The sequence below is a fragment of the Oncorhynchus tshawytscha genome, linkage group LG09 (genome assembly GCF_018296145.1).
Source record: "Oncorhynchus tshawytscha isolate Ot180627B linkage group LG09, Otsh_v2.0, whole genome shotgun sequence".
In the NCBI taxonomy this organism is placed as follows: Eukaryota; Metazoa; Chordata; class Actinopteri; order Salmoniformes; family Salmonidae; genus Oncorhynchus; species Oncorhynchus tshawytscha.
The window spans coordinates 22,340,830-22,353,476 of record NC_056437.1 but is presented as its reverse complement, the minus strand read 5'-3'; the positions used below and the strand labels follow the sequence as shown (position 1 = coordinate 22,353,476).

The 12,647-nt window shown below is 44.3% G+C and overlaps 1 protein-coding gene across 2 annotated transcripts in view; it reads left to right on the top strand.

The window, feature by feature from the left end:
- LOC112257588 (leucine-rich repeat-containing protein 75B) overlaps nucleotides 1-12,647 on the top strand; it is a 48,496-nt gene that overhangs the window by 10,353 nt on the left and 25,496 nt on the right. For both annotated transcript variants that reach the window (XM_024431268.2, XM_024431267.2), the window contains 2 exons: nucleotides 1,301-1,429; nucleotides 6,233-6,345. In XM_024431268.2, coding sequence (XP_024287036.1) covers nucleotides 1,301-1,429; nucleotides 6,233-6,345 — 242 coding nt within the window. The remainder of the gene's footprint in view (nucleotides 1-1,300; nucleotides 1,430-6,232; nucleotides 6,346-12,647) is intronic.

Below are 12,647 nucleotides of genomic sequence, written 5' to 3'. Positions count from 1 at the left end.
CCACTGTAACCGTCCTGACCGCCCAGCTCCACGTCCCTGGGGGAGGCCCCCTGCTCAGCTTCCGAGGCCGTCAAGAGCCTGTAACATCTGCTTCCAACTCACACCCTCAAACACGTAGATCCCTTGAATGCAGCTCACACACTCAAACACCTAGATCCCCTGAACGCAGCTCACTCTCCAGATCCCAATCACCTGAATTCTAATCATCTGTTCACACACCTGTATGTCATTATCACACACTATTTAGTTCAGTTCTGCACCCCATCACTGTGAGGTGTTGTTTGTTTTGTGACACATGGGTTACACATTTGTTTTCGAGGCTTTCTGTCACGGCTTGCCTGCGGTTTCAGCTCATTTGTTTCAGGGAGGTGTGTGGTTGATCTCATCGTCCTCGATATGGGAGGTTGGTGAGGGCTGCATCGAAGGCCTTTTGATGTGTGTCAAAGCGTTACGTCTCATACCCGGGCTCACGATGACATCAATCCCCCTCACCAGCAGCAGCCCTCAGAGCAGCCCTCAGAGCATTACATGACGTTGCAGCTTCCTTTGCCTCACTCTATTTACACTGTCACTGCAAATAGCAGCAGCCCTGCAGATGATACTAGTAAGAACAACCTCTGGGGAGGTTCTCATTTCTCGTTTTTATTAAACCCTTCTGCACATCACACACGCATGCCATTTGAATTCAATAGAAGATGGTGGGGAGCGGGAGTGCTGTAGACTTGAACCATTTCTCTAAGTGCCTGCGTGGTGTTTTTAGAGGTCTTTTTTGGATAGCTCTGGAGTATGTTCAGTGTGGTGTGTGTAAAAACCCAAGGCTTTTAGGGATGGAAGTGTCCTAAGGCACACTGCAGACCCCATGCAGATCACAGAAGTAAAGTCACTGTCCCTAGAGTGCATGTTATGCAATAGAACATAATTTTACTGTTAGGGGTGACTGAGGGCACAGCACATCACTTTAGTTGTTGTGTGTTTGAAATGTCATTTTGAGAGAAATTGTCCTGCTTTAAATCCCCATCCCACACCCCTGCCTATCCTGTGCCTTGTCCCATTTGGCACTCTTAGTGTAAAATCCTCTCAGCTTGATAAATGAACATAACAATGAAAGTGGCTGATGAAAGGATTATGTAAATACATTGATAATCTGTTACCATTAAGCAGTCCACATCATGTCACTTGAATACTTAATGATGCATGACTTGCACTTAAAAATATTGTAATTCCCCCCTTGTTGGATCTTGGAATGATTGAAAATAAACACAAATGGTAGATTATTCTCTCTTGCTCTGTGTTCCCACAGGACTTGGGACTCCAGGGAACATCCCTCAATGATATCCTCTATAAGAACTCAGCCTTTCTCAACCTGGTGGATCCAATCTCCCATGAGCTCTTGCTCAGCCTGGCCAAAGACATGCAGTGCCCAAAGAGGGTAAGCCCATTGTAATGTCTGACTGTTGAGCTGTCTGTTTGTCTGTCTGTCTCAACCACCTCAGCCGTGCTGTTGTCAGGGAACATCAAATGAGATCAGGCACAGAAAATTGAACGTTTAGGAATCCACGGCTGCAAGGGTCAATTCAAGAGCAAATAGATGATGGTCTTAGAAATATGACTGCTAGGCCATTTGGTTTGGTTCCAGCCTTCCAACTGCTGCCATAAATCATACAGTTATGATTAGGCTCTAAATGACGCATTTGTGTGTGTGTGCAGGTATTCACTCTTGAGGTGCTGGAGACATGGGGCACCTATTTATAACTAATGACAAGAAGTAGGTCAGTCACAGTGTGGTGTCATTTCTACAACTGTCAAAAGTACAATCCAATGTCAACAATAACTCATCAAAACATGAAGAACCAGTTTCACTGCTTCAAAACATTACTTTTATTGTGCATTCAACCATAGTACTGTGTATCTATATCTCAAGAGCCATGTGGTGGCTACTGCCTGTGCATATTCTGAATCAATTTTGAATTTGATTCCATGTTGACAATGCCCCAATTCACATCAAAAAGAAAAACATGTTATTATGAGGGAGAAAGAGCAATAGAACAAGAGCAAGACCAAGGAGAGAGGGACTGACAGAGATGCTAAAGTATATTTTGATGTATAACAATGTTGGATGGACAAGGGAGAAGGGCCTTGAGATAATGTGGTGATAGGAGCCAAATGGTTGGATTGTTTGTAGTGGGATAAGTGAAGGGGATCAGACAATATAAATAACCTTCACATTTTAAACCAACATTCTAAGAACAAAGGAAACAGCCCCATCACTACACAGGTCAATGTGGCATAATAGGGGTTGCAAGGACATAAGTGAAACAGTGGTCCATTGAAATATGTGTATCCAAGATGTTCTGCCTTGGGCTTCTAAAATGTATCAATTCATTCTTAGGCGTCACAATGTTACCTGTTGTCCTAAATGTGGTTTAAAGGAAAATTCCACCCAAAAACAATATTTTGGTATTTGTTTAATTAGTGCATTGTTGACAATGTTTTTTCGAGATATGTAACTTTCAAAATACAGAAATCATCCCCCCATCTTGTACTTCCGGCGCCGACAGAGATGGCCGCCTCGCTTCGCGTTCCTAGGAAACTATGCAGTTTTTTTTTTTTTTTTTTTTAACGTTTTATTTCTTACATTAGTACCCCAGGTCATCTTAGGTTTCATTACATACAGTCGAGAAGAACTACTGAACATAAGATCAGCGTCAACTCACCATCAGTACGACCAAGAATATGATTTTCACGAAGCGGATCCTGTGTTCTGCCTTTCAACCAGGACAACGGAATGGATCCTATGCGGCGACCCAAAAAAACGACTCCGTAAAAGAGGGAAACGAGGCGGTCTTCTGGTCAGACTCCGGAGACGGGCACATCGTGCACCACTCCCTAGCATTCTTCTCGCCAATGTCCAGTCTCTTGACAACAAGGTTGATGAAATCCGAGCAAGGGTAGCATTCCAGAGGGACATCAGAGACTGTAACGTTCTTTGCTTCACGGAAACATGGCTCACTGGAGAGACGCTATCGGAGGCGGTGCAGCCAGCGGGTTTCTCCACGCATCGCGCCGACAGAAACAAACATCTTTCTGGTAAGAAGAGGGGCGGGGGCGTATGCCTTATGGCTAACGAGACATGGTGTGATGAAAGAAACATACAGGAACTCAAATCCTTCTGTTCACCTGATTTAGAATTCCTCACAATCAAATGTCGACCACATTATCTACCAAAAGAATTCTCTTCGATTATAATCACAGCCGTATATATCCCCCCAAGCAGACACATCTATGGCTCTGAACGAACTTTATTTGACTCTTTGCAAACTGGAATCCATTTATCCGGAGGCTGCATTCATTGTAGCTGGGGATTTTAACAAGGCTAATCTGAAAACAAGACTCCCTAAATTTTATCAGCATATCGATTGCGCAACCAGGGGTGGAAAAACCTTGGATCATTGTTACTCTAACTTCCGCGACGCATATAAGGCCCTGCCCCGCCCTCCTTTCGGAAAAGCTGACCACGACTCCATTTTGTTGATCCCTGCCTAGAGACAGAAACTAAAAAAAGAAGCTCCCACGCTGAGGTCTATTCAACGCTGGTCTGACCAAGCTGACTCCACACTCCAAGATTGCTTCCATCACGTGGACTGGGAGATGTTTCGTATTGCGTCAGATAACAACATTGACGAATACGCTGATTCGGTGTGCGAGTTCATTAGAACGTGCGTTGAAGATGTCATTCCCATAGCAACGATTAAAACATTCCCTAACCAGAAACCGTGGCTTGATGGCAGCATTCGCGTGAAACTGAAAGCGCGAACCACTGCTTTTAATCAGGGCAAGGTGACTGGTAACATGACTGAATACAAACAGTGCAGCTATTCTCTCCGCAAGGCTATCAAACAAGCTAAGCGCCAGTAGAGAGACAAAGTAGAATCTCAATTCAACGGCTCAGACACAAGAGGTATGTGGCAGGATCTACAGTCAATCACGGACTACAAGAAGAAAACCAGCCCAGTCACGGACCAGGATGTCTTGCTCCCAGGCAGACTAAATAACTTTTTTGCCTGCTTTGAGGACAATACAGTGCCACTGACACGGCCTGCAACGAAAACATTCAGACTCTCCTTCACTGCAGCCGAGGTGAGTAAGACATTTAAACGTGTTAACCCTCGCAAGGCTGCAGGCCCAGACGGCATCCCCAGCCGCGCCCTTAGAGCATGCGCAGACCAGCTGGCCGGTGTGTTTACGGACATATTCAATCAATCCCTATACCAGTCTGCTGTTCCCACATGCTTCAAGAGGGCCACCATTGTTCCTGTTCCCAAGAAAGCTAAGGTAACTGAGCTAAACGACTACCGCCCCGTAGCACTCACTTCCGTCATCATGAAGTGCTTTGAGAGACTAGTCAAGGACCATATCACCTCCACCCTACCTGACACCCTAGACCCACTCCAATTTGCTTACCGCCCAAATAGGTCCACAGACGATGCAATCTCAACCACACTGCACACTGCCCTAACCCATCTGGACAAGAGGAATACCTATGTGAGAATGCTGTTCATCGACTACAGCTCGGCATTCAACACCATAGTACCCTCCAAGCTCGTCATCAAGCTCGAGACCCTGGGTCTCGACCCCGCCCTGTGCAACTGGGTACTGGACTTCCTGACGGGCCGCCCCCAGGTGGTGAGGGTAGGCAACAACATCTCCACCCCGCTGATCCTCAACACTGGGGCCCCACAAGGGTGCGTTCTGAGCCCTCTCCTGTACTCACTGTTCACCCACGACTGCGTGGCCACGCACGCCTCCAACTCAATCATCAAGTTTGCGGACGACACAACAGTGGTAGGCTTGATTACCAACAACGACGAGACGGCCTACAGGGAGGAGGTGAGGGCCCTCTGAGTGTGGTGTCAGGAAAATAACCTCACACTCAACCTCACACTCAACGTGGAGATGATTGTGGACTTCAGGAAACAGCAGAGGGAACACCCCCCTATCCACATCGATGGAACAGTAGTGGAGAGGGTAGCAAGTTTTAAGTTCCTCGGCATACACATCACAGACAAACTGAATTGGTCCACTCACACAGACAGCATCGTGAAGAAGGTGCAGCAGCGCCTCTTCAACCTCAGGAGGCTGAAGAAATTTGGCTTGTCACCAAAAGCACTCACAAACTTCTACAGATGCACAATCGAGAGCATCCTGGCGGGCTGCATCACCGCCTGGTACGGCAACTGCTCCGCCCACAACCGTAAGGCTCTCCAGAGGGTAGTGAGGTCTGCACAACACATCACCGGGGGCAAACTACCTGCCCTCCAGGACACCTACACCACCCGATGTTACAGGAAGGCCATAAAGATCATCAAGGACAACAACCACCCGAGCCACTGCCTGTTCACCCCGCTATCATCCAGAAGGCGAGGTCAGTACAGATGCATCAAAGCTGGGACCGAGAGACTGAAAAACAGCTTCTATCTCAAGGCCATCGGACTGTTAAACAGCCACCACTAACATTGAGTGGCTGCTGCCAACACACTGACTCAACTCCAGCCACTTTAATAATGGGAATTGATGGGAAATGATGTCAAATATATCACTAGCCACTTTAAACAATGCTACCTAATATAATGTTACATACCCTACATTATTCATCTCATATGCATACGTATATACTGTACTCTATATCATCTACTGCATCCTTATGTAATACATGTATCACTAGCCACTTTAACTATGCCACTTTGTTTACATACTCATCTCATATGTATATACTGTACTCGATACCATCCACTGTATCTTGCCTATGCTGCTCTGTACCATCACTCATTCATATATCTTTATGTACATATTCTTTATCCCCTTACACTGTGTATAAGACAGTAGTTTTGGAATTGTTAGTTAGATTACTTGTTGGTTATTACTGCATTGTCGGAACTAGAATCACAAGCATTTCGCTACACTCGCATTAACATCTGCTAACCATGTGTATGTGACAAATAAAATTGGATTTGATTTATGATGCATTTGACATCATATGAAGGAAAATGCAGGGGTCTAATTCCATTGTTCATGATGTCGGAAAGGAAAATAGGCGTATTTTCATTAAATGTATTCAGTTCAGAGAGTCAACAAGAGCAGTCACTTTGATTGTTCCTCTATTTGAAAGACAGACACTTTCACCTTATGTATGTATGTATGTATGTATGTATGTGTGTGTGTGTGTATATTACAGGAAACAGATACACTGAAGTCATCCAACAAGATCTGCAGACAGCTGATATTCCACCTGACCCCTCACTCCAAGTGGATGAGACAAAGCCTTCCCAGGAGGAAGTCGCAGGCCTGGTGAGTCTGTCCGTCTGCCGATCTGTCCATCTATCGCTGGCACATCCACTAACTGGGACAGCTACTGCCATAACTCCACTGCAAACAAATGAACAGCGAACAGCAAACAGACATCAGAGGAGTGATACAGTACACACGGCCCCAAAAACCTACTTAAGCCCACTAACATCTCTGAAACAGAACAGTCTCGTGTTCAGTGAGTGTTTGTTAGAGATTAGTCACTCCTGATATTGAGTGCTTTACTGTACAATAACAGCAAGGATTTCATGTGTTAGATAATTACACAGCAGCACCAGCTTCCACCAAGTCTATTTTGTTAGTGTCTTGGATAGGGTTGCAAAGCTACCGGTAATTTACCGAAGTTACTGCTTGCGAAAGTATTCACCCCCTTGGCATTTTTCCTTTTTTGTTGCCTTACAACCAGGAATTAAAATTAAATTTTTGGGGGGAGGTTGTATCATTTGATTTACACAGCATGCCTACCATATTGAAGATGCTAATTATTTTTTCTTGTGAATCAAACAAATAAGACAAAAAACAGAACTTGAGCGTGCATAACTATTCACCCCCCCAAAGTCAATACTTTGTAGAGCCACCTATTTCAGCAATTACAGCTGCAAGTCTCTTTGGGTATGTCTCTATAAGCTTGGCACATCTAGCCACTGGGATTTTTGCCCATTCAAGGCAAAACTGCTCCAGCTTCATCAAGTTGGATGGGTTCCGCTGGTGTACAGCAATCTTTAAGTCATACCACAGATTCTCAATTGGATTGAGGTTTGGGCTTGGACTTGGCCATTCCAAGACATTTAACTGTTTCCCCTTAAACCACTCGAGTGTTGCTTTAGCAGTATGCTTAGGGAAATTGTCCTGCTGGAAGGTGAACCTCCATCCCAGTCTCAAAGACTGAAACAGGTTACCCTCAAGAATTTCCCTGTATTTCACGCCATCCATCATTCCTTCAATTCTGACAAATTTCCCAATCCCTGCCAATGAAAAACATCCCCACAGCATGATGCTGCCACCACCATGCCTAACTGTCGGGATGGTGTTCTCGGGGTGATGAGAGGTGTTGGGTTTGCGCCAGACATAGCATTTTCCTTGATGGCCAAAAAGCTACATTTTAGTCTCATCTGACCAAAGTACCTTCTTCCATATGTGTTGGTAGTTTCCCACATGCCTTTTGCCGAACACCAAACGTGTTTGCTTATTTTTTTCTTTCAGCAATGGCTTTTCTGGGTGAGCTAATAGTAGAGTGATTTATTTCAGCTTTTATTTCTTTCATCACATTTCCAGTGGGTCATACGTTTACAAACACTCAATTAGTATTTGGTAGCATTGCCTTTAAATTGTTTAACTTGGGTCAAATGTTTTGGGTAGCCTTCCACAAGCTTCCCACAATAAGTTGGTTGAATTTTGTCCCATTCCTCCTGACAGAGCTGGTGTAACTGAGTCAGGTTTGGTTTGCTCGCACACGTTTTTTTTTTTCCTTGCTCGCACACGCTTTTTCAGTTCTGCCCAGAAATTTTAAATTCAATAATAAATTCATAAAAAATCCTACAATGTGATTTTCTGGATTTTTTTTCTCATTTTGTCTGTCATAGTTGAAGTGTACCTATGATGAAAATTACAGGCCTCTCATCTTTTTAAGTGGGAGAACTTGCACAATTGGTGGCTGACTAAATACTTTTTGCCCCACTGTATTAGTACTTTTTTATGACCATTTTTGTTTTAAATTTAACTTGGTTCCCAAACCCCCTCAATGGTCATGCTACTCCCCCAATAGTCATTCCCCCACCCTCTCAACAGTTTACTCTGCCTCCACCCCAATGGAAATGTATTTAGTCAACACTGCTACAGTTATGATGGACAGTACAAGTTTCCGACCATGAAGGCCTGATTCACGCAGGCTTCTCTGAACAGTGGAGGTTGAGATGTGTCTGTTACTAGAACTCTGTGAAGCATTTATTTGGCTGCAATTTCTGAGGCTGGTAACTCTAATGAACTTGTCCTCTGCAGCAGAGCTAACTCTGGGTCTTCCTTTCCTGTGGCGGTCCTCATGAGAGCCAGTTTCATCATAGCGCTTGGTTTTTGTGACTGCACTTGAAGAAACTTTCAAAGTACACATTGACTGACCTCTATGTCTTAGAGTAATGATGGACTGTCATTTCTCTTTGCTTATTTGACCTCTTTTGCAATAATATGGACTTGGTCTTTTACCAAATAGGACTATCTTCTGTATACCACCCCAACTTTTTTTCACCTTTATTTAACCAGGAAGGCTAGTTGAGAACAAGTTCTCATTTACAACTGTGACCATGCCAAGATAAAGCAAAGCAGTTCAACACATACAACAACACAGAGTTACACATGGAATAAAGAAACAGTCAATAATACAGTAGAAAAAGTCTATATACAGTGTGTGCATATGAGGTAAGATAAGGGAGGTAAGGCAATAAATAGGCCATGGTGGCGAAGTAATTACAATATACCAATTAAACACTGGGGTGATAGATATGCAGAAGATGAATGTGCAAGTAGAGATACTGGGGTGCAAAGGAGCTAAATAAATAAATAAATAACAGTATGGGGATGAGGTAGTTGGATGGGCTATGTACAGGTGCAGTGATCTGTGAGCTGCTCTGACAGCTGGTGCTTAAAGCTAGTGAGTGAGATACGAGTCTACAGCTTCAGTGATTTTTGCAGTTCGTTCCAGTCATTGGCAGCAGAGAACTGGAAGGAAAGGCGGCCAAATGAGGAATTGGCTTTGGGGGTGACCAGTTAAATATACCTACTGGAGAGCGTGCTGGGTGGGTGCTGCTATGGTGACAAGTGAGCTGAGATAAGGCTGGGCTTTACCTAGCAAAGACTAATAGATGACCTGGAGCCAGTGGATTTGGCGACGAGTATGAAGCGAGGGCCAGCCAACGAGAGCATACAGGTCGCAGTGGTGGGTAGTATATGGGGCTTTGATAGACTGCATCCAATTTGTTGAGTAGAATGTTGGAGGCTATTTTGTAAATGACATCGCCGAAGTCGAGGATCGGCAGGATGGTCAGTTTTACGAGGGTATGTTTGGCAGCATGAATGAAGGATGCTTTGTTGTGAAATAGGAAGCTGGTTCTAGATTTAATTCTGGATTGGAGATGCTTAATGTGAGTCTGGAAGGAGAGTTTACAGTCTAGCCAGACACCTAGGTATATGTAGTTGTCCACATATTCTAAGTCAGAACCGTCCAGAGTAGTGATGCTGGGCGGGGGGGGGCAAGTGTGGGCAGCGATCGGTTGAAGAGCATGCATTTAGTTTTACTTGCATTTAAGAGCAGTTGGAGGCCACTGGAGGAGAGTTGTATGGCATTGAAGCTCATCTGGAGGTTAGTTAACACAGTGTCCAAAGAAGGACCAGAAGTATACAGAATGGTGTCGTCTGCATAGAGGTGGATCAGAGAGTCACCAGCAGCAAGAAGGACATCATTGATGTACACAGAGTAAAGAGTTGGCCCGGGAATTGAACCCTGTGGTACCCCCATAGAGACTGCCAGAGGTCCGGACAACAGTCCCTCCGATTTGACATACTGAACTCTATCAGAGAAGTAGTGTCACGATCACTGTCTTCAAACTCCCTGTCATAAATGAGCCAAGGCGCAGCTTGCATGTAATTCCACATCTTTAATTGAAGTGAAACCTTCACAAAAAACAGGTAAACAGAAACCAAACGTGACGCAACCGTGGCGCACACAAACACTCACAGAAAATAAATAATTACCCACAAACACAGGTGGGAAAAAGGCTACCTAAGTATGATTCCCAATCAGAGACAACGATAGACAGCTGCCTCTGATTGGGAACCATACCCGGCCAACAAAGAAACAGACAAACTAGAATGCCCACCCAAATCACACCCTGACCTAACCAAATAGAGAAATAAAAAGGCTCTCTAAGGTCAGGGCGTGACAAGTAGTTGGTGAACCAGGTGAGGCAGTCATTTGAGAAGCCAAGGCTATTGAGTCTGCCGATAAGAATGCGGTGATTGACAGAGTCGAAAGCCTTGGCCAGGTTGATGAATATGGCTGCACAGTAATGTTATGATATCGTTTAGGACCTAGAGCATGGCTGAGGTTCACCTATGACCAGCTCTGAAACCAGATTGCATAGCGGAGAAGGTACGGTGAGATTCGAAATGGTCGGTAATCTGTTTGTTAACTTGGCTTTCGAAGACCTTAGAAAGGCAGGGTAGGATAGATATACAGTGAGCACCATAATTCATTGGACAGTGACCATTTTTTGTTATTTGGGTTTTGTACTCTATCACTTTGAGTTTGAAAGGATACAATGACAATGAGTGAAGTGCAGACTTACAGCTTTAATTTGAGGGTATTTTCATACATATCGGATTAACCGTTTAGAAATGACACTACCTTTTGTGCATGGTCCCCCCATTTTAAGGTACTACAAGTGTTGAATTGGCTTCACAGATGTGTGTCGTTAGGCAGGTGTATTCATTTGTGTCGTTAGTGAATGCAGGAGAGCTGTTGATGAATAGTATTGATTCTAGACTTTGCTATTGCCTTTGGAGGTTGTTGTTGGGGTGTGACAACATGAGGAAGACAGCAGTGTCAATGCAAATGAAGCTGGCTGTCATAAGGCTCAGAAATGAAAAATAATTAATCAGGAACATTGCAAAAACCCTGAGCATGCCCAAGTCAACAGTTTGGTTCATCATTAACAAGAAAAAAACAACCGGCGAACTCATTTCTATCAAAAGACCCGGTAGACTGAAGAAGACCACTGTAGTGGATGACAGGAGAATACTCTCTATGGTGAAGAAAATCCCTGACAACAGCCCAACAGATCAAAAACACTCTCCTGGATGCAGTTGTAGATGTGTCAAAGTCTACCATACGTATGTTTAGGCAATGACCCTAAACATACTGCTAGAGCAACGAAGGGGTTTTTGATGGCCAAAAAGTGGAAAATCATTGACTGGTCGAGTCAATCACCGGATCTGAATCCAATTGAACATGCATTTTACGTGCTGAAGAGGAGACTGAAGGCAATAAGTCCCCGAAACAAGCAGGAACTGAAGACGGCTGCAGTACAGGACTGGCAGAGCATCACCAGGCAAGATACCCAGCGTCTGGTGATGTCGATGCAATGCAGACTTCAAGCAGTCATTGTATGCAAAGGATATGCGATATTAACAATTATTGCTTTATTCTACATTATGTTAAACTGTCCAATGTTTTTTTTGGTGGGGGGGGGGACTATGTACAGAAGCTTCTACAATTTCTAAATGGTTCATCTGATATGTATGGAAATACCCTCAAGAAGACAGTCTGCACTTCACCCTCATTTTCATTGTATCCTTTCAAACTCAAAGTGCTAGAGTACAGAACCAAAATAACAAAACAATGGTCACTGTCCAATGAATTATGGTGGTCACTGTAGGTCTGTAGCAGTTTAGGTCTAGAGTGTCTCCCCCTTTGAAGAGGAAGATGATCGCGGCAGCTTTCCAATCTTTAGGAATCTCAGACGATACGAAAGAGAGGTTGAACAGGCTAGTAATAGGGGTTGCAACAATTTCGGCAGATCATTTTAGAAAGAGAGGGTCCAGATTGTCTAGCTCGGCTGATTTGTAGGTGTCCAGATTTTGCAGCTCTTAAAGAACATCAGCTATCTGAATTTGGGTGAAGCTAAGCTACCCTTTTTTTTCTTAACTGCCTGTGTATATTGGTTCCTGACTTCCCTGAAGAGTTTCATATCACGGGGGCTCTTCGATGCTAATGCAGTACGCCACAGGATGTTTTTGTACTGGTCAAGGGCTGTCAGGTCTGGAATGAACCAAGGGCTATATCTGTTCCTGGTTCTACATTTTTTGAATGGGACATGCTTATTTAAGATGGTGAGGATTGCACTTTTAAAGAATAACCAGGCATCCTCTACTGACGAGATGAGGTCAATATCCTTCCAGGATACCCAGGCCAGGTCGATTAGAAAGGCCTGCTTGCTTAAGTGTTTTAGGGGGCGTTTGACAGTGATGAGGGGTGGTTGTTTGACCACAGACCCATTACGGATGCAGGCAATGAGGCAGTGAGCGCTGAGATCTTGGTTGAAAACAGCAGTGTATTTGGAGGGCAAGTTGGTTAGGATGATATCTATGGGGGTGCCCATGTTTACTGATTTGGGGTTGTACCTGGTAGGTTCATTGATCATTTGTGTGAGATTGAGGGCATCAAGCTTAGATTGTAGGATGGCCGGGGTGTTAAGCATGTCCCAATTTAGGTCACCTAGCAGCACGAGCTCTGA